At 56.6% G+C, this 19,119-nt stretch overlaps 3 protein-coding genes across 8 annotated transcripts in view; 2 read left to right on the forward strand and 1 right to left on the reverse strand.

Annotated features, from left to right (window-relative positions):
• Positions 1-3,702, reverse strand: part of RTN4RL1 (reticulon 4 receptor like 1) — a 74,059-nt gene extending 70,357 nt beyond the window's left edge. The window contains exon 1 of the mRNA XM_061143077.1: positions 3,279-3,702. Within this exon, the coding sequence (XP_060999060.1) occupies positions 3,279-3,291 (13 nt within the window). The 5' untranslated portion in view covers positions 3,292-3,702. The remainder of the gene's footprint in view (positions 1-3,278) is intronic.
• Positions 3,703-6,649: 2,947 nt separating this feature from the next.
• Positions 6,650-17,434, forward strand: DPH1 (diphthamide biosynthesis 1). Of its 6 annotated transcripts, none has more exons than XM_061143078.1 (14): positions 7,466-7,606; positions 9,411-9,563; positions 9,686-9,749; positions 11,372-11,493; positions 11,879-12,036; positions 12,156-12,277; positions 13,945-14,013; positions 14,396-14,564; positions 14,679-14,779; positions 15,468-15,546; positions 15,820-15,960; positions 16,117-16,224; positions 16,925-17,020; positions 17,296-17,434. In XM_061143078.1, the coding sequence occupies exons 1-12, from the start codon at positions 7,546-7,548 to the stop codon at positions 16,204-16,206; spliced, it is 1,329 nt and encodes a 442-aa protein (XP_060999061.1). In that variant the 5' UTR covers positions 7,466-7,545; the 3' UTR covers positions 16,207-16,224; positions 16,925-17,020; positions 17,296-17,434. The 6 variants fall into 6 exon arrangements, with proteins under 6 accessions (XP_060999066.1, XP_060999061.1, XP_060999063.1 ...); XM_061143080.1 differs by having other exon boundaries at positions 14,408-14,564; XM_061143083.1 differs by lacking the exon at positions 7,466-7,606 and adding an exon at positions 6,650-6,761 and having other exon boundaries at positions 9,411-9,749.
• OVCA2 (OVCA2 serine hydrolase domain containing) lies at positions 16,398-17,424 on the forward strand. Its single transcript, XM_061140742.1, has 2 exons — positions 16,398-16,581; positions 16,925-17,424. Exons 1-2 carry the CDS (start codon positions 16,398-16,400, stop codon positions 17,422-17,424), a joined length of 684 nt encoding a protein of 227 aa, XP_060996725.1.
• Positions 17,435-19,119: the final 1,685 nt, after the last annotated feature.

The following is a 19,119-nucleotide window of genomic DNA, read 5'->3' on the forward strand; positions in this document are numbered from 1 at the left end:
TTCTTGCTGAATTATTCAGGGATGGCATTAACTTATAAATGAGTGTGTTTGACTGATTTTGTGGTTGATGTACACATAAATTCTAATGAAAGACAGCTACACGATTTTAAATTATTAATTAGACTGCCACTTAACAAAGCCTATTTGGCACTCTATTTCCTTGCTTAACAAGACAAAAACTTTAAGGAAAGGTTCTGTATTGGCCCAGAGGCTGTTGATTTGCATTCTGTTTTTTATAGCTCTAAAAATGAAAACCATAGATCCTGACCTTAAGCAGGCCACTTCTGGCCAAGCAAAACCCCAGCAGGCCACTCTCCCTTCCTAGATGTTGCTGAGTGGCTCGGGGCCTCGCTTGCCCTGCCTGCCTCTCATCTCTGACCAGAGATTTGCTTTTTATATCCTGGTTCTGCCAGGCTAGGCTGGGAGATGGAAAAGCCAGCAGGGCAGCTGCTGAAGCCTTCAGCTAGCAGCGCAGTCAGCAGCAAGATTCACTGAGGACTGAGGCTGTTCTGATTCACAGAGGTGGGGCTGTAGCCAGGAGAGTCTTCATTAAGAGATGCAGGCAGCACCCCCAGTTCTTAAAATGTCCTGCCCAGGGACAACATCATATTAACTGTCATAGGACAGCCGGAAATCAGAGACATGACTCTTGTGGTCCAATGCCTACTCTCACCTTCTTCCTCCTCTGGGGTTTCTCTGCATGATAGGTAGGGCTCACGGTCCCCTCTCATCCCAGGATCTAGGAAAGGCTACTCTTTCTTCATCTTTCAAACCCTTTTCCAAATCATAATTAAACTATGAAACTCCCCCCAGGGCCAGGACCCCACGTAGGGTTCTGCATCAACAGGCAGGGAAATTGCAACAAATACCTGAATCCATCCTATGACCTTTTTTTTTTTTCATCCTATGACATTTTTGCCAGGAGCCTTTGGGAACACTTGAGAAGCAGAAACTTCAATGGCCACCTCTCTTGCCACCAGCCCTAGGCATATCTTTGTCTCTGGGCACATACCTAGAATCCACACAGAGAATCTGAGTGCCCTGTGTTATGTGTGCACAAGAGAGACCAGTCCTGGTGACCAGGATCAGGGGCCAAGGGAGAGATTTGCCCAGACCAGGACCAAAATAAAAGCCCTTTGCCCACTCAATGGCCCAGAGCAGCAAAGGACCTCTCTGCTCTGCTTCCTTCCCGCCAATCCAGGTGAAAACCTCTTTGTTGGTAGAATCTCTCTCACCAACCAAGCTATGCAGGAAGGGAAAAATAGCCCAAGTGGCAAACACACGTGACTGCCAAGCCTCCAGTGGCCATCTCTTGGGCAGGCTAAGGGGCTTCCCGCTGGGGAGCAGGCCCCAGAATGCACTGGGTTCATCCCAAGCTGGGTCTCTGGCCAGTGAGGATGGGAGAAAAGGCTCTTGGAGGCTGCTCAAGCCTCCCTGGACACCTCAACCATATAAATAAAATGCGTGGGCTGCTTCATGGCTCATTTTTAACTGTAAACTGACAAAAGACCAAAAGGGAAATGAGATGTCAGCTGCTCTCTATTATCTCCATCACAGACCTGCAGCCCAGACATGGCGGCCTTCAGAACTACCCAGGAAGTCTTCCCCACTGGGGCAAGTTTGCAGGATCCAGGTCCAAGCCGCCCAGCTCTGTAAAAAAGGCACCTTCTCTGTGCAGACATACTCTGGCTAGCACTGGCGGGTGCTGAAAACACTTTTGGTCCCTTTCTAGCTGGGGAAAGGAACTGGAGTGGATCCTTGAAGTGGTGTCTCCAACCAGCGGCAGAGACTTCCCACCCACAGTGAAAGGCAGTCAGCGTTCCCCCACCCTGCACTGCACCGACCCACGTGGAGGATACAAGTCACACAAGTTGGTGGCTATTCACACAGTGGGGCGACCCAGATTCATCGGACGGCCTGAGCTAGGTGGGACCACCACACAGCCTTTAGGGCTTCCAGCGCAGACGTGGTTTCTTCACGCACCTGTCCCACGAGCTTATGGGGTCTCTTCCATCACCCCCACATCTGCTCCTCTCCGCCCATCCCTGGACTTCGCTTCCCCCTCCTCCCGTCACCTCCCCTTGCCCATTTTCTCCTTTCCCATCCTACTGTGAGGTCAGAATTCCGTGCTTACGCCACCTCGGTCTGTTGCCATGGAAACAGGGGCGGATTAAGGCTGGAGCGCTGAGCTCAGGGATCAGGCCCCTCCGCTACCTGAGGTCCCACCTCAGCCGGCTCCCGCAGGGCCCGGGCAGCCAGCCGCAGGCGCGGGTGGCTCACCGGTCGGTCGGCTCGGGCCAGGGACGAGGGGGTCCCGGCGGGGCGCCGCAGCCCTCCCGGACCTGGGAGGTGAGAGAGGTAGACGACGCAGAGGCCCGGGCAGCGGGTGGCGGAGCCCGCGGGCTCACGGCGTGGTCACCTGCCCTCCCTGGGCCCTGGGGACGGCTCCCCGTGCGACAGCCACGTGGGGGCGCAGCGGGACTTCCCCAGCGCCCGCGCCAACTTTGCAGCGCTCGGCTAGGAGCCCGGCGGCCCGAGGGTCGTGGTGAGGTGGTCGGGGGCGGGGGTGGCGGGGCAGCTGTCCTCAAGTTAAGCCTGGCACCGGCAGCGCACTCTCCTGGCACGGCTTCCGCCTTCCAATCCCTCCGCTCCAGGCAGAAGGAAAGTTTGAGGAACCGGACCTCCGGCGCTAAACACCAACCCTCGGCCGCTGGATGCCCAGAGCCCATCCCTGGGGACCACCAAAGCGTGGTGCAGGGAAGGTGCCCGCATCAGGGCCCCACCTGGGAAGCCGGGACGCGCGGTGAGTGAGCGCCCGAGCTGCGCGGCGCCTGACCGCCGGCTGCACCGGAGCGCGGGTCGGAACCGGCCCCGGCCCCGCCTAAGCGGCGGAAGCTGGCGGCGTGGGTCCGTGAGGGGGGATGGAGGCTGCAAGTGAAAAACTTTATACCGGCAAAGATAAGGTCCCAGGAGGCCGGCTCCCCTTCCATCACAGGTAGTTCACTGTGGTCTCCAAATGACCTCGCCGAACCAGATCTCTAGGCCTGGCGGCTGGGTTCAGGGAGCAGATCCCGAGTCTCGATACTAGCCCCCTTCGGGGGCCGCGCTCCCCCAGCAGCACTCCCTCCGCGGGTGAGTCCCGCGAAGCCCTCTAGCCTTCCCAGAGCTGCTTCCCAGACCGGGAGCCCCAGCGCCGGGCGGCTCTCGGGCGGCTCCCAGGCTCGCGGCTCTGCCCCGTGCGCATCCAACTCCAACTTGCCCCTGCGGCTCCAACTCACCTTTGCGAAGCATGTTGGCCGCGGGGCCGCCACTCCGAGGTCGGCCTAGGCGCTCTCCCTCCCGGGGTCCGTATTCAAATCTTCGGGCGCCGGCTGCAGCTAATCCGTGCGCGTCGAGGCGGGGGCAAGCCGGGGATCCGCTGGTGCCCGGCGGCCCGGCCCCGCAGGGGCATGGTGAGCCCGAGCCCCGCGCCGAGGGCACCGGCGCCCACCGGCAACCGCGGCTCTGCCCGGCAGCCCCCGGGGCGAGCTGCTTTCTCCGCGGATCCGGCGGCCTGCTTCTGCAACCCCGAGCACTTTGCAGGCGGTTTTGAGGGGGGACGCCGCCCCCTGGTACCCCCGGCCGCGGCCCCCTACTCTCCGCCCCCTCGGGTCGCCGCCGCCGCCGCGGCTGCTGCAAAAGGGCGCTCGCACGCACCGCGGAGCTCCGGGGAAAGCGCCCGGCGCGCGTTTGCAGGACCGTGCGATCGGCGGAGCGGGGCGCCTCCCTTCCTCCCCCCGGCTTCCCCCACCTCTCCTCCTTCCCTCCCTCCCCCGCTCGCTAGCTCCCTCCCTCTTTCTCTGCGCTCCCCGCCCCCGCTCACGGAGCGCCTCCCATACAAAATTTATGAAAGTGCTCTCAGCTCGCGATGCCAAGCGCCGTCCTATTCCCAGGGCAGCGGAGCTCAGCCGCGCGGCGCCGCCTCCCAAGGTGTTTTCGCCGCGCCCGCCCCCAGGGACGATCCTCGGCCCGCGTCCGTCCAAGTACCTGCCCCAGTCCCCGGGCCGGTCGTCGGGCCACTCGAGAGCCCCTCCCGGGCTTCTCCGGCTTCCCGAAGCTCGCACCCGCAGCCCCACCCCCTCCGGGCGAGCGCCCTTCGCGGATGGAGGTCACCGAAACAGGCGGCTGGTAGCGTGCGCTCTGCCCACCGGCTGGGATGCGAGGACCGCCGCCCAGAGTCCCCGATTACAAGTCCGCACCCCTGCCCATCTCCTCCCTGGCCGACTCCACTTCTTCCTCGGAGGCTCGACGGCTCCTCCTTGCCCAGGACAGCTCCGGCAAACCCAGCCGCATCGCATCCCGAGTCCTAGGACACTGTTCTTTTTTTGTGGGGGGTGGGGGGGCGAGTGCGATGTGCTCCCTGGCTAATCTAGACCTGTCAACAAGCACTGGGGAGGCCCAGCTGCATATCCTAGCGAGGGAAGACCGATGTGGGGCTCAGCCAGGCTATCTCTGCTTGGGGGGTGGGGGGGGGTGGGGGCTCTGTTGTCCCTCGGTCTATACAGACCCCTCCGGGGGCTTCGTGGAAAATGGAGGAGGCGCCGCCTAAAAAGCAGGTCCAGCTGGGAACCAGCTGGGCTGAGCTTAGAGAAGGTTAAGGCCAGACCAGTCCCGGGTGGAGGCCGGCACCCCCTACTGGCCTGAGATAAGAGGGGTCCTGAACGGGGGAAAAGAGTGGCCTAAGTCACCCATTAAAGGCACATTTATTGAGGGACTGTCAGTATAGAGCTTTAGTCTTCCGGGATTCAGTCAATGAAAAAGGCAAAGTCCCTGTCCTTGTGAAATTTACGGTTATCAGGGACCAATTTAGGAAAGTCCAGATGAGATCTTGCTTGGAAGAAGAAAAAATAAGGTGTTCTGGAGCTGATAAGAGGCGATCAGGGAAAGCACCCTGAGCAGGTAACATCTAAGCAGAGATCTAACTGAAGTGAGAGAGTCGTGTGATACCTTGGAGACAAACTTGACATGTTAGGAAGCTCAAAAAGAAGACCAGTATCATTCATTCATCCATACATGCATTCAGCAACACCGAGGTTTGTGCTAACTACATAGGCTTGGTATTCTGCAGTCCATGAGGTCGCAAACAGTCAGATGTGACTTCATGACTGAACAATAACAACAATAACATAGACTTGGACTTTCAGAAGCTTATGGCAAGCTTCTGTAGGGGAAGACCCATAAGCTATCTTAGAATGTGCTAGGAAGAGATAAAGTGTGGGAGGGGACTTTGCTAGCTCTGTAAGGGGCTGAAAGACCATCCAAAAAGGTTTCACAGAAGAGGTGCCATTGGTTTGAGGGCTGAATTCATCAGGTTGAGAAGGGGAAAGACTAGGACGGGCAGGAAGGAATGTGTAGATGGCTTAGAGGCGAGAAAGTAAGCTTGTGCTGAAGTTTAAGAAGATTGGTCCATCTTGCAATAGAAACCCCAGGTAAGGCATTCTCTCAGCCTCCACCAGCTGCAGGACCAGACTGAGCCATCCTGTCTGAGCCCTGCCAGGCAGACACTAGCTGGAACTCTGAGGACACTGAGAGCTGCAGAGGCCCTCCGCCAGTAAAACCCAGGTCAGGGAGGTTGAGCAATTTGCGAAGCATCTCACAGTAGATCAGTGCTGAAGTATGAGCCTGCATCAGGGTATGCTAATCCTCCTTCCACCTCCCAAGCCGCCTCCCCATGACCCCTTGCCCCGCAATCTCCAGTATCTTAGGCAAAGTTGGCTGGGGCTGGGCGTGAGTGTGAGAAGCAGAGTTATTTCAGGCCTCTGGAGGGCTGGGTGCTGTTCTGGAGGCCAGCCAGGGGGTGGGGGCGACTGTAGGCGGGTGTTGTAAGGTGGGGGTGCGCTGTGCCCGCCTTCTTGTCAGGCAGTAATTACTCAGACTGCTGAGTAACTCTGGCAGGGAGACCCCCACGGACAGATGGAGGTGTTCTCGGCCTAAGTTGAATGACGGCCCCCGATGTCCTGCACAGCGGGGTCTTCAGGCACAGGCTTGTTTCCTAATGGGGGCTGCACAACTCATTCAGGACACAGGCTGTGGGGTGGTGCTATAAGAGGATGGGGGCCTTCTATTACCAGTGGGCCCCACTTCTGCTGAGGGAAAGGTCCTAAGGGGTGTGGGGTCCACTAGGGAAATGCCATCACTGTCTACTGGAGCCAGTCTTTCCCTCTTGGGACTCTCAGCTGCATCCAGAGCTAAGGGTGCCCACAGACTGGGCCTTCGTGTCCTGAATGTGGAGGGGCTGGACTCAAGGGGACCCCAGAATTGAGATTCTCCACACTGGGGGTCCAGAAAACCTGAGATATTGAGAAAGCGCAGGCTGGACTCTCGTTACGCTGATGGGATGGATGTTCCTTGGGCCACATTCCTCTCCGAGGTTGTGACCATCCTAAGGGCATCCGTTGGGGGTCTGAGGGGCAGAGCACTGACCTTTTCTGGTCTGCCCTTTGGCTGCTCATTCCCAGCCTGCCCGGCCAGCCCTCCTCTCTGGGCAGTCTCCCAGGCAGGGCCTGTCCCTGGCTGCTTGTTTTTCACTTCTCCCTGCGCCTTAATTAGGAGTTTCCAAGCAGGGAGGGCCTCCAGGGGAGCCCGAGGCCACAGAGCTGCCTTAAAGGGCCAGCTGTGTTCACACAGAGCAGAAAGGAAGACGGTGCCAGAGGGCTGGGTGAGCAAACGGCCCTGAGGGGTGACTGCTTGGTGGCAGACCTTGCTGAAAGCCAGTCCTGCAGGTAGTCTGCTCTTCTAAAGGTCAAGGCTGTCCCACTGGCCACTTTGCCTTCTCTTTGGGATTCCAGGAGCTTATAGGCCGGCTACCTAGGCCGGAGGGGCAGCCAAGGCAGGGTAAACGTCGGCCAGAATCCCGAAGGTTTAGGCAGTCAAGTCCTTGGACTTCCCTTTTCTACCAGGAAAGCATCCTCAAGCTGGGGTCCTTCCCCTGGTAGCAGTTTTTCACAGTGAACCTTCCACACTGTGGGTTCTAGAGATGTAAGGGCATCCCAGCGCTCCGGAAATCGGCATCAAGACTCAACTTGACGCTGGCTCAGTGGGCGCAGTTCTGTCCTGTCGGGACAATGGGGTCCTCTGAGGCAGGGAATGCGGCCCCGCCCACAGGTGTCCAGGGCTGATCAGGAGGGGAGATAGGGGAGCTGAAGGAAGACCCGGCGGTGTTTCCATTTACAAGACTGCGCCCCCCAAACTAGGGCAGGGAGTCTGCAAATAGGAGGGCACTTGTCCAGGAGAGCCAGGATCAGGCTGCTCGCAAGGGGAGGAGGGGACTGGGTAGCCGGGAGAACGCAACCGCCGTAGTCGAGGACCACTAGGGGCTCCCGAGAGTCCCGACCTTCCGGGCTGAGACGAGCGGCCCACTCTGGCCCCGCCCCTATCTTTCTCCTTCACGGTCCCCGCCCGGCACATCCCCGCCCCTCGCTGGCAGATCGGCGATCGATCGCACTGTCTGCGCTCTCTGAGTTCTTCTAGCGCTGTCTTTTTGGTCCCAACGTGGGTCCGCTGGCGATGGCGGCGCTGGTGGCGGCCGAGGCCGCAGAGTCTTGTAGCCGAAACGGCCCGGGCAGAGGTGGGTGCTACGACGCTGCGGCCTCCGGACCTCGCATCTCGGGGTAGGGCCCCTGAGTCAGGGACACGACCAGCCCACTTAAACGGCGGCGGTGCCGTTCTCCGCCAGATCCGGAAGGTCTCGTAGTCACTCGCTCCGAGTCACTGTCGCTGGAGTCCAGGGGGACCGGTCTTTCTTATGCGACCTTAGGGCACCATCGGGAGCAGCCCTTCCTAGAAGCTTGTAGTTCTCAAGCCGGAAACGCTGCCTCCCTTCCTTGGAGGGCAGACAGACTCATGAGGACTAAACGATGAGACGGACCCGACGGGGAGGGAAGGAGCCAGGCGTGTTGGACGGGGCATTCCTCGAGTCTGCCTTCAGGGAATACTTCACGTAAGAGGTTTCATTAATCCGGCGCTTACGGAGCGCCCCCGAATGCCAGGCCCGTGCTGGGTGCGGGGACTAGATTGCATCCCTGCCCTTAGGGATCTCAGCGTCTACCGGGGAATACTGACGTAAACAGAAGGTCACAGCCAAATGGTAAAAAAGGAGGAGCCTACTGGCCTTTGGGACAAATTGAGCTGCTAGGACTAGCAGCTCCCACACCCCTGCAACCACTAGGGACTTGGGCCTGTCAGAGGAGCTTCTGTGAGGGCCGGCCCAGAGACACTGACTGGTGTTCCAAGGCCTTTGAAACAACTCAACAAGTACCATAGCAGTGGTTACATTCAGATCGGGACTTAGGGTCCCAGCCTGTCATTCTACTGCTCCACTGCACCATCACCATCACCACCCCTATGTCTACTGCTGCCCCAAACAGGTACCCACACACAGAGGCTGAAGTGTCAGTCTAGCAGGATCTCCGGTAGAAGTTCTGGCAAATAGTACAGGCTCAATAAATATTCGCTGAATGAGTCCATTTCTCGCCTTTTCACACTCTTGAACTGTCTGGTGCCCAAAGAGATGCCCAGGTTGGGCTAAACTGAATTGTGGGAAGTAGGATGCCGAGTAAGGGCTGCGGCCTTCCTAAAGGACTACAGTGTTTCTTCTCCTTTAATCTTGGGGGTGGGGGGTTGTAATTATTTGTGTCCCTGCATTTCGCCCTCTAGACTACAAGCCCTTGAAGGGCAAGATCACTTTTCTGTCCTCACCTGTTTGCCCACAGTCCTGATTGGAGTGTGTTCTTTCCAGCCTTCCAGGAGTGGGAAGTGGGGTAGAATGATGGAACAAGGGAACTTAAGGCAGTTAAATGTATGGTGCTTATTTACCTTTTGAATGAGGAGAGGGAAGAAGTAAGAATTAACCAGTGTAGACATAAGTCAATGGGACTGGAGTAAGGAAGGAAGTCTTTTAAACTAGGACTTGTAACAGTTTGTTTCCAGATCTCATATCTAGGATCTCAGAACTTCAAGGCTTTCTCAGGGTCTGGGAGCAGAGGGACGCTTTCCCAGACTGATTGGGCTGGCTGGGCTCTTGGGCTGTCTCAGGATTATTCTCTATCGAGGAACAGTTGTGTGGATGTTTTTCCCATTTGCCCCTCAGTTGTGTCACCTGGTGCCAGCTCTACTCTCAGGGTGAGTGAGCCACACCTTCAAGTCCTTAATTCCCAATAATCTCATAACATGGAAATCAGTTACACAGATTTCCTCCTCACTTAATGGGTCATCTCTCCAGCTTCAGGATGAACTCAGTGGGGAAGAAGGCTGAGCCAATCCCCTTGACTTCTGGGATCTGGGCCTTAAAAGTTGGGTGGCATTAACAGCTCCATCAGGTCTGGCTGTGATTTAAGCCAGGCACCAACTCAGGCCTCTCACATTTATCCTAGATCGAGCCCCTCGGGGCCGCTTGGCCAATCAGATCCCGGGTGAGATCCTGAACAATCCCCAGCTGCAGGCGGCCATCCAAGTCCTGCCTTCCAACTATAACTTTGAGATTCCCAAGACCATCTGGAGGATCCAACAGGCCCAGGCCAAGAAGGGTGAGCCCCCCCAAGCTCTGAGCTGGAGTGCGATTGGAGAGGTGGTCTGACCCAGCCAGGGGGTGTCCCCATCCCAGTCTTTTCCCAGCCCTCTGCTCGCATGTCTCTGCTCTATCTTGCAGTGGCCTTACAAATGCCCGAAGGCCTCCTCCTCTTCGCCTGTACCATTGTGGATATCTTGGAAAGGTGAGCCTTGGGGCACTGTGGAAGCTGAACCGAGACCTTCCCCGTGTCCATTATGGCTCTGGCCATTGGCATCATTTTTTTCCCTTTCTGGACCTCTGCCTTACTGTGTTCCTTCCCACAACCATACACACACCAAGGGAAAAACCGCAATCTAAACTCCTAGCCTGCTACAATCCTTCCTTGTCTCTATAAATTTCCCCTTCCCTAAAAAAAAAGAAATTGGGAGGGAGAAATGAGTCAATTTTATTGTCCTCAAAGCTGGGCGCAGAGCAGATGGTGGGGCCTGAGGAAGAAGCTGAGAACCCCCAGAGTTGACCCTGGAATGGGCTGGGTGTTCAGCGTGGGGTCTGGCTATGGGGGGACTTTTTCTCTGGCACATTTGGAGGAGTGGGGCAAGGAGGGGCTTGGCAGCAGGAGAAGCGCCTAGGAGATGGTGTTCAGTTCCTCCACCTCCCTCGTCTAAGTTTCTTCAATACAATGAGCCATCCTCAGGAGGGGGGTGAGCGCTCAGCCATCTGGAACCAGTACAGGAACAGGGAAGGCAAAAGAAGAAAGGGGAGGTCATCTTGTGATGGGAACCTCCCACTTCCCTGCTGCCGCCCTCCCCCCACCCTGCTTCAAATCCCGCAGCCACAGACTCACTTCCCTGCTCCCACCCTCTTGCCCCTTGGGGATGCTCTCTGGGGCTTGGGCCAATTTGCATACATTTTAATCTATAAAAAATTAAGTGCTCCGGCTGACTCAGACGCCTGGGCTGCATTCTAAGGAGCTGAATAATTTGCTTCTGTGCACAGCCTGATTTGGGGAAAGGGGTGGTGGGGGGGGAGGGGGCGGTGCCTGGCAGCAGCTCAGCGTTCCCCACCACACCCCCAGGAGAAGAACAGGGAGACCCCCCCCCCCACCTCCCCGTCCCTGAGCCGGACTCCATGCCCCAGGGGTGGGTCTCAGGGAAGAGCTGGGCCTCTGACCCCCTTCCTGTGGTGAGTTTAGGGGATGTGGGGTCTTCCCCACCCGCCCCCATCCCCCAGTGATTCAGGCCTGGCAGCAGATCCCATGGCAGTGCGCTGGCCATAGCCCACTCTTCCTGACGCATGAGGCATGTGGGTGGCGCCATGTGCTGTGGGGGAGCTGTTCGTGGGTTCCCCCATCCTGGCACAGAGGGCCTTGACTAAGGGTGGGGAGGCAGCAGGGGTTCTGGGCGGCTGGGAGGTGATCTGCATCCAGCACGCGTCACAGTGCCAGGGCGTGGAAATGTGTGTCTTTGCCTGTATGTGCATGCACCTGGCTCTGGGTGGGATGAGTCAGGGCAGCAGAGGTCTGTGGTTGACCCGTGGGTATGCCAGGCTGAGGCCTGGGGGGTCCTTCTTGCAGTTGGAGTCCGGGCAGAGGAACCAGGGTGCTGTAGAGTCCATCCGCATACAGCTAGAGTTCCAGGAGCTGCTGCCAGACCTGGGGGAGGTAGCAGCTGGGCCCCTCCTACTCTGTTGGCAGAAGTGGCAGTTGCCAACCCAAAGGATTGGGAGAGGCAGGGAGAGCAGAGCTGGGCCCTGAGATACACCACATTCAGGTCTCTCTACCACCTCACTCCTTGTGTCACTGTCCCATCATTTCCACCCCCACAGGTTCACAGAGGCCGAAGTGATGGTGATGGGCGATGTGACCTACGGGGCTTGCTGTGTGGACGACTTCACTGCGAGAGCCCTGGGGGCTGACTTCCTGGTGCACTACGGCCACAGCTGCCTGGGTACGGCCGCCAGGACACCCAGACCCGGCTGGGAGGCAGAACTGCACGCTCATCTCCATTGCAGTGCCTGCTGCTGCTGGCACGCACCAGGTCCCTCCTGGTGTCTGGGATGGCCTTGGCCTTCCTGCTCCATGGGTGGAGCTTGCCTTTGGACTTGGTTGCCTTGGAAACCATGCTGCTGTCCCAGTTATGGGTGTTTGAAAGGCTGTTGGTGGTAGAGCACGCTGGACCCCCTAGTCGAGTGGCAGAGATGGAGCTTCTAAAAGACCCGTGACTCTACCCTCCCTACCTCCCCAAACCCCCTGTCTGTCCTCAGGCTGAAGCTGCTTGTCCTCTGCCCCTCTTGCCCTCCAAAACAGTCTCCTGAACTCTTCCCTCCTCCCAGTTCCCATGGACACCTCGGCCCAAGACTTCCGGGTACTGTACGTCTTTGTGGACATCCGGATAGACACTGCCCACCTCCTGGACTCTGTCCGCCTCACCTTTCCCCCAGGCAGCGCCCTCGCGCTGGTCAGCACCATTCAGTTCGTGTCAACCTTGCAGGTAAGTGGGCTGGTCTCCGGGCTCCTCCTGGGTCCCCACATCGGGTGCTCCAGGCTGGTCCTCTGGGCCTGGCTCTCCCTCCCTGTCCACTTGCTTCCCTTCCCTCATTCTCCCTACAGGCAGCTGCCCAAGAGCTGAAAGCTGAGTATCGTGTGAGTGTCCCACAGTGCAAGCCCCTGTCCCCTGGGGAGATTCTGGGCTGCACGTCCCCCTGCCTACCCAAGGAGGTGGAAGCTGTGGTGTAAGTGGAAAATGGGGGGCCAGTCATAGAGACATAGGAAAAGTTCCCTAGGTTCCTCTGAACGCTGAGATTCATCGTCCAGGAAAGGAAACTGAGTCTCAGACTCCTTAGCCATTCACTCAAGGTCACCCTGCAAGATGGGGACCAAAGAGAGTTTCAGGTTCCCCGACTCCCTCTCCAGTGCTCTGGCCAACATCCAGAAGACTATCCCCAGGGTGGGGCAGGAATGAGGGCCTGATGCTGGCCGGGGGGCGGCGGGGGTTGGGGGGGGGCAAGGGTGGGGCTCAAAATGGTGGGAATATAATTGGAGAAGATGGATGGGCACGCCCAGGCTGCAGCCCCATTAATTTAGCATCTGGACAGCTAACAAGCAGGAGCAACGTGTCTCCTGCCGCCTAATTATTTTAGGTAATGGAAATGCTTAATGTTGTGTGAATGCAGCCAGCCTCGGAGCCGACAGCTCCCCCTGCTAAGACTGGGGAGGGGAGCCCCATTCTCAGCTAATGGCAGGGAAGGGGGGGCATTCCCCTGACTCAGTCCCACTTCCGGGGCTGCTGATGCTGCTCCCACAAGCTTTGCTGCACCCACACAGGACATCCCTGCCCCCAGAGAGGCCCACATCAGGGCCTTCCCTTTCCCTGGCAGCCTTGCTCCCTGATGGGCATTCCCTCTTGCCTGGGCATACATAACTCTGAGCTCATACATGCCTGCCCCTGGGGGCTTCGGGTGTCTGTTGGAGGGAGGAACACCCCGAGTGATTGTTGGCCATTCATCACAATTCGGTGTGGTCTCCCAAGAGAGAAGGAGCTGCCACGTGGACTGTCTTCCATGCTGTGGCCTCTCCATGATCTGGGAAGGTGCAGTTAAGGACAGCATCTCCTAGCCCTGCTTGATACAGCCTGGTGTTTAAGCCTAGAATCAAGTCCCAGGTATACTGCTTAAGAGAGCTGTGTGACTTTGGGCAAGTTTCTTAACATCTCTGAACCTCACTTGTATCTTTTGCGAAATGGGGATTCAGATTTCTCTACATCCTTGAACCTCACTAGTATCTTTTGTGAAATGGGGATTTTGTGAAATGGGTAGCTTGGAGGATTACCTGTTAGGATTGAGTAAACTCATACATGTCAGGTGTTTAGCCCAGGCCTGGTACATGGAAGGTATAAGCCCAGTAAACACTGGCTCTTATTACAGTTCAGTAACTGGACCCAAGAGCTAGTTTGAGCAAAGAGTAGTCAAACTATATATACACCCTGAAAGCTCATTTATGGCCCAGATGACACCCTGAACACCACTTCCCACATCCGTACTGAGCTAGGTGAGGGACAGTCTGTCCTCCCACCTCCACGTTAGGCTCTCTAGAGCCTTCTCATGACCCTGGCTGGCTCCTTCCTCTTCCCCTAGAAGGTTCAGTTGGGGATAGGGGCAGTTCTTAGATTCTGCATTACATAACTAGAGGGGCCTTAACGGTCCTCCAGTTCAGACTCCTATTTTACATGTGAGACATCCAGGGCCTTGCATGTGGGAGGAGGGGTTTTAAAGGATGACTTGTCCCAGTTCACATACACCGCAGTGTAGCCAGCCAAGAACTCAGTCCTCTGGACCTCCAAGCCGCTGCCTGCTTCTGGTGCCCCATCCCACCCTCATGGCCCCCTTTCTCCCTGCTGCAGGTATCTTGGAGATGGCCGCTTCCACCTGGAGTCTGTCATGATCGCCAACCCCAACATCTCCGCTTACCGGTATCGGCTGGACTGGGCTAACCAGCTGGGAAGCGGGTGGAGTCCCCTGCCCCTGAGACCCTCAGTCAGCCCCAAACCTCCTCACCCTGGGACCACTTAAAAGCCCCCAGCCCTGAGGATCTGAGGTTCTGAATCTAGGTACCAGATGTAGGGTTGCTGCTACACAGCACCTCCCCATCCACTGGATCCACACCCAGATCCTAGAACCCTCTCTCGTGCCTGCTCCAGCCGTGGAACTGATCTTCCAGTAGCAGTCTCTGCTCTTGCCTCTGTTCCTAAGTGCCTGCATGGAGCCTGAGGGTTCCGAAGACCAAGGGGCTGCATGAGGGAGCTGTGTATATGGCACAAGTCCTGTGAGTGGCTGTCCCAGTGACCCTGACAGCTTTTTCTCCAGATACGACCCTTACAGCAAGGTCCTGTCCAGAGAGCACTATGACCACCAGCGCATGCAGGCCAACCGCCAGGAAGCCATAGCCACTGCCCGCTCAGCTAAATCCTGGGGTCTCATCCTGGGCACTTTGGGCCGCCAAGGCAGTCCCAAGATTCTGGAGGTCAGTGGGCTCTGGGAAAGGGGACTAGCTGGGAACCCGGCTGAGAAAATCAGGAGGCCAAGGGATTTACTTTGGCCACTTGATCACCCCAGCTCTGCCTCCTTCTCCCAACAGCACCTGGAATCTCGGCTCCAAGCCTTGGGACTTCCCTTCGTGAGGCTGCTGCTCTCCGAGATCTTCCCCAGCAAGCTCAGCCTCCTTCCCGAGGTGGATGTGTACGTTTCCCCACCTTAATCTATCTAGAGATGACTGGCTAAGGAAGCTTAGAATCTGGGTTCTGCCCAGTTCCTATTGCAGGCTGGAGTCAGTGCTTCCATGACCATGAAATTTTAATGTTTAGAGAGCACTCATTTCGCGGGGGCTACTTTTGGCTATGGGTCAACCCAACTTTGTCTGGCTTGGGGGCTCACAGGCAACAGCTATATCATAGTCGTTCTGCGTGAGATGAGTTTAAGGGGTGATTGGCACCTGCATTGGACCAGGCAGTAAATTTTATCCTGGGGTCTGATCGTGAACATGCTGCCCAAGCCCTCTCTTCAGAAAGTTCATAGTCAGGGACTTCCTGGTGGTCCAGTGGTTGAGACTTCACCTTCCAGTGTGGGGGGCTGCAGGTTTCAATTCCCTAGTTGGGGAGCTAAGATCCCACATAAGATATACAATATTGTAACAAATTCAATAAAAACCGAAAAAAAGCTCACAGTGGAGGAAACAGGAGAAAATACCATAGTGCTATTCTAAACAGCAGTTGGTGACAGTCTTTACTTTCGAATTAATAGTAGGCTCCGTTGAGTGTGTTGGGGACACAGTCATGTTCTTCAGCATGCTGCCAGGAACAGAGAGCACCCCCCCGCCCCCCCCCCCCTTCCCCCGCCTTTGGATCTGACCTGATTTCCCTTCTTATAGGTGGGTGCAGGTGGCATGTCCACGCCTGTCCATCGACTGGGGTACAGCCTTCCCCAAGCCGCTGCTCACGCCCTATGAGGTAACACTAGGTTCTGAAAACCCCTGGGGGAGAATGGGCTTTACCCTTAGTTCTGTCCTGGAAGGGGTCCTCAGTGGAGCTGCACTTAAGTTACAGCGGAGGCACTTCCTAGCTGTGTGGCCTTGTGCAAGTCCCTTCCGCTCTCTGAACCTCACATTTCCTTTCTATGCTATGGGTATAATAGGACCTTCGTTCGTCATCGTGAGGACTGAATTAAATAATCCTGCGTAGAAAAATGTTGGCAAATGTTACTGTCCGGATTTTCTCCCCCAGGCGGCGGTGGCCTTGAGGGACATATCCTGGCAGCAGCCCTACCCTATGGACTTCTACGCCAGCAGCTCCTTGGGGCCGTGGACGGTGAACCACGGGCGGGATCGGCTGCTCCAGGTCCCAGGCCGGCCGGCCCTGGGGAAGGTAGGAAGGGACACGAAGGAAGACCAAGGGGCCTGGGCGCGGCCTCCCAGGCGGCGCGAGCCGAGGCCGCCGCCCTGCGGCCGCTAAGGGAAATGCACGACAGCGGGGTGGGGAACGTCGCAGAAGCGGGACTGTGACCTAAGTCTGCCACCCCAGGTTCAGGGGGGGCCCGCGCGCCCCTCTCCAGCCGCGGCTTGCGAGCTTTGCAGCTGCAGAGACGAGGAGGTGTCGCCGATCGCTCCCTGAGACGCTCCTGGTTCCCAGGTATCAGGCCTACCTCTGGACCTGCCGCACCCTCTTCCCGTTGTCATGGCAACATCCGCTTGCTCTGAGGCCCGCCTCCAGGGTAGTGGCTGTATTGGGTCCCGCCCCTCGGTTCAACTTCCGCCCAGGGAAAGGCTGCTTCCTGTTCCTCTGGCGCGCACGCGCTATGCATGATGGCTGCGCAGCCGCTTCTGCGGATTTTGTGTCTGGCGGGTTTTCGGCAGAGCGAGCGGGGCTTCCGTGAGAAGACCGGGGCGCTGCGGAAGGCGCTGCGGGGCCGCGCAGAGCTCGTGTGCCTCAGCGGCCCGCACCCGGTCGTGGACGCAGCGGCGTCGGAAGGCGCCAAGCCAGACTCCGGTGAGAGGAGCCCTGCCCGGAAATGCGCCCAGAGTCTTCTGTCTTGCCTCGTCCGCGTAACACCTGCCTGCACACAGCCACCCTTGTCCCTCCCCACATTCCTGCCATCCTCCCACTTCATTCTGCCCCTACATGCCATCTCTGCCAACCTAGCCGCTTGCTCAAACTCCTGCCTGGTCCTCCCAGACTTCTACTCATCTCTCCAGGTCAGTCTGTTCCCCGCCTCATTTTCCCCAGACTTTCTACTCTGCCTCAACCACCTCTGTTTCCCTCATTCCCTTTATTTCTTTCCCCCTAGATTTCTCCTTGCCTTAACTCTGTACTCTTCCCGTAATCTCTTTAGAACCCTGCCCTCCGGAGGAGCAGCCTCGAGGCTGGTGGTTTTCCGAACAGGAGGCAGACGTTTTCTTGGCCCTGGAAGAGCCCACGGCGTGCAGAGGTCTGGAGGAAGCCCTGGGAACGGTGGCACAGGCACTGAACAAGCTGGGGCCTTTCGATGGGATCCTTGGTTTCAGCCAGGGGGCCGCGCTAGCAGCTCTTGTGTGTGCCCTTGGCCAAGCCGGCGATCCCCACTTCCCTTTGCCCCGGTTTGTCATCCTCGTATCTGGTTTCTGCCCGCGGGGCCTTGGCCTCATGGAACCCATCATGCAGGGTCCCTTGTCACTGCCTTCCCTCCATGTTTTTGGGGACACTGACGGTGTCATCCCCTCTCAGGAGAGTGTGCAGCTGTGTAGCCGATTCAGTGGAGCTATCACCGTTACCCACTCTGGTGGCCACTTCATTCCAGCAGCCGCACCCCAGCGCCAGGCCTACCTCAAGTTCTTGGACCAGTTTGCAAACTGAAAGCTCTACAAAGGCCTTTGCCTCTGCATCCCCTTTCCGTTCCACTCCCTATGACCTTGATGCAGCCTCTGTAATCCCTGCCTTTTTTCTACGTAGAAATCTCCCCTGCTATTAGGGCACCTCACCATCTCCAATTAAGAGACAAATATCAGTACTTAAGACTCAAATTATATAAGCCCAGCTCTGCACTCAAAGAAAAAAGGGGGAGGAGGATTAGGAGGCCTCAATGGACTTTGACCTTGGCATCCTGAATGAGTGGGGGGTGACAGGAAAACGAGAGACTGGCAGCACTGACTGCCACACAATAAAGTGATTTGGATTTTGAGCATCTTTTTCCTGGAAAAGATACACAGGAAAACCCGTTTTATGTTTTTTTAAAACATGGATTCCTAGGCATCAGCACAGCCTCCAGGGTAGCACCAAGCTGGGAGGTGTTTGCAGTTGTGAACCCCTAGGACAAGCTTACGCATATGTGCACATACACATTTTTGGTGGAAGTCTTAAGTCCCAAGCTGAAGGAAAGGACGCCTCCCTGAAGGAGGGAAGAATTTACATCTGAGAAGTTTAGGGAAGAGACCAGTTGGCAAAGCTCTGCCTGGGCCATACTGAGTTTTAGCTCCTTTGATCCTGATCCCTAAGAGTTGTGTGTTGGCCTGTCAAAATCAGGCTTCATGTATTCTCTGTTTTCTCCACCATAGCTGTCAGCTTCTCTGAACTATGAGTTTGAAGGATGGGATGGTACTAGACCTAGATAGAAACAAAGACAGCACAGAGGTAACCTTTTTCCAAACTTAACCCTGTTTGCAGAGCTGGAGATGGATGCTACTCTGTAGTGGTCACAGCCAAGGCCTAAGCAGTTAGTTATTCTTAGGCACTCTAAAGACTGCTCGCTTTAACCATTCCCTCCACTTCCAGTGCCTTCTTCCCCAGGCTGCCCTGCCTCTGCAGATTCATCAGTTCCTTTTCTGGAAGATCGCAACAGGCCGTATCTGGCCCACAAGCATGGCTGCTCCAAGTAGTTTAGTAACTGAGCAGGAATTGGGGTTAGGGAACTGCAGCACAAATGCCCTAGCCCATCCTGAGGCAGCCAGACTAAGAGCCTTAAATCACCTGAAATCCTGAGTTCTTCACTATGGATAGCAGCTTTCTGAGACTTACAGGGGCTCCCCAGGTGCACTAGTCATAAAGAAACTGCCTGCCAATGCAGGAGATGATATAAGACGCTGGCTCGATCCCTGTTTCAGGAAGATTCCCCTGGAGGAGAGCATGGCAACCCACTCCAGTATCCTTACTTGGAGAATCCTATGGACAGAGGAGCCTGGTAGGCTACAGTCCATAAGGTTGCACAGAGTCAGACATGAATGAAGCCACTTAGCAGGCACCATGCAATATTAAAAATAAAGCTAGAGTTAAATGCCTAGGCAGAAAGGGGGGCGGGGGGAAGAAAGTTTTGCCACAGTGCTACTGCCTTGGTCTTGGTGTTTTAAAGGGACTCCTTCCTTGGAAGAGACTGAAATGCTCTGAATTACTCCTACAGACCTGTGGGATTTGGCCCATAGAATTTTAGGGAAAAAAATGGGTTTGTGATAGTTAAAATTTTAGGAATGTCACACAAAAATTCAGATTCCTTTCTTCTCTGGAAGTAAGCAGTTGGGAATAAAAAGCAATAAGTCTGCAGTTGACTCACAAGCCCTC

Source organism: Dama dama, chromosome 5, assembly GCF_033118175.1.
Source record: "Dama dama isolate Ldn47 chromosome 5, ASM3311817v1, whole genome shotgun sequence".
Lineage (NCBI taxonomy): Eukaryota > Metazoa > Chordata > Mammalia > Artiodactyla > Cervidae > Dama > Dama dama.

Bases quoted from the DNA above. Each gene is read 5' to 3' on its own strand.
- DPH1 (XM_061143078.1), top strand. From the start codon at position 7,546: ATGGCGGCGCTGGTGGCGGCCGAGGCCGCAGAGTCTTGTAGCCGAAAC. The intron at 9,750-11,371 runs GTGAGCCTTGGG...CCACCCCCACAG, and splicing joins ATTGTGGATATCTTGGAAAG to GTTCACAGAGGCCGAAGTGA. The intron at 15,547-15,819 runs GTAACACTAGGT...TTTCTCCCCCAG, and splicing joins CGCTGCTCACGCCCTATGAG to GCGGCGGTGGCCTTGAGGGA.
- OVCA2 (XM_061140742.1), top strand. From the start codon at position 16,398: ATGGCTGCGCAGCCGCTTCTGCGGATTTTGTGTCTGGCGGGTTTTCGG. The intron at 16,582-16,924 runs GTGAGAGGAGCC...TAATCTCTTTAG, and splicing joins AGGCGCCAAGCCAGACTCCG to AACCCTGCCCTCCGGAGGAG.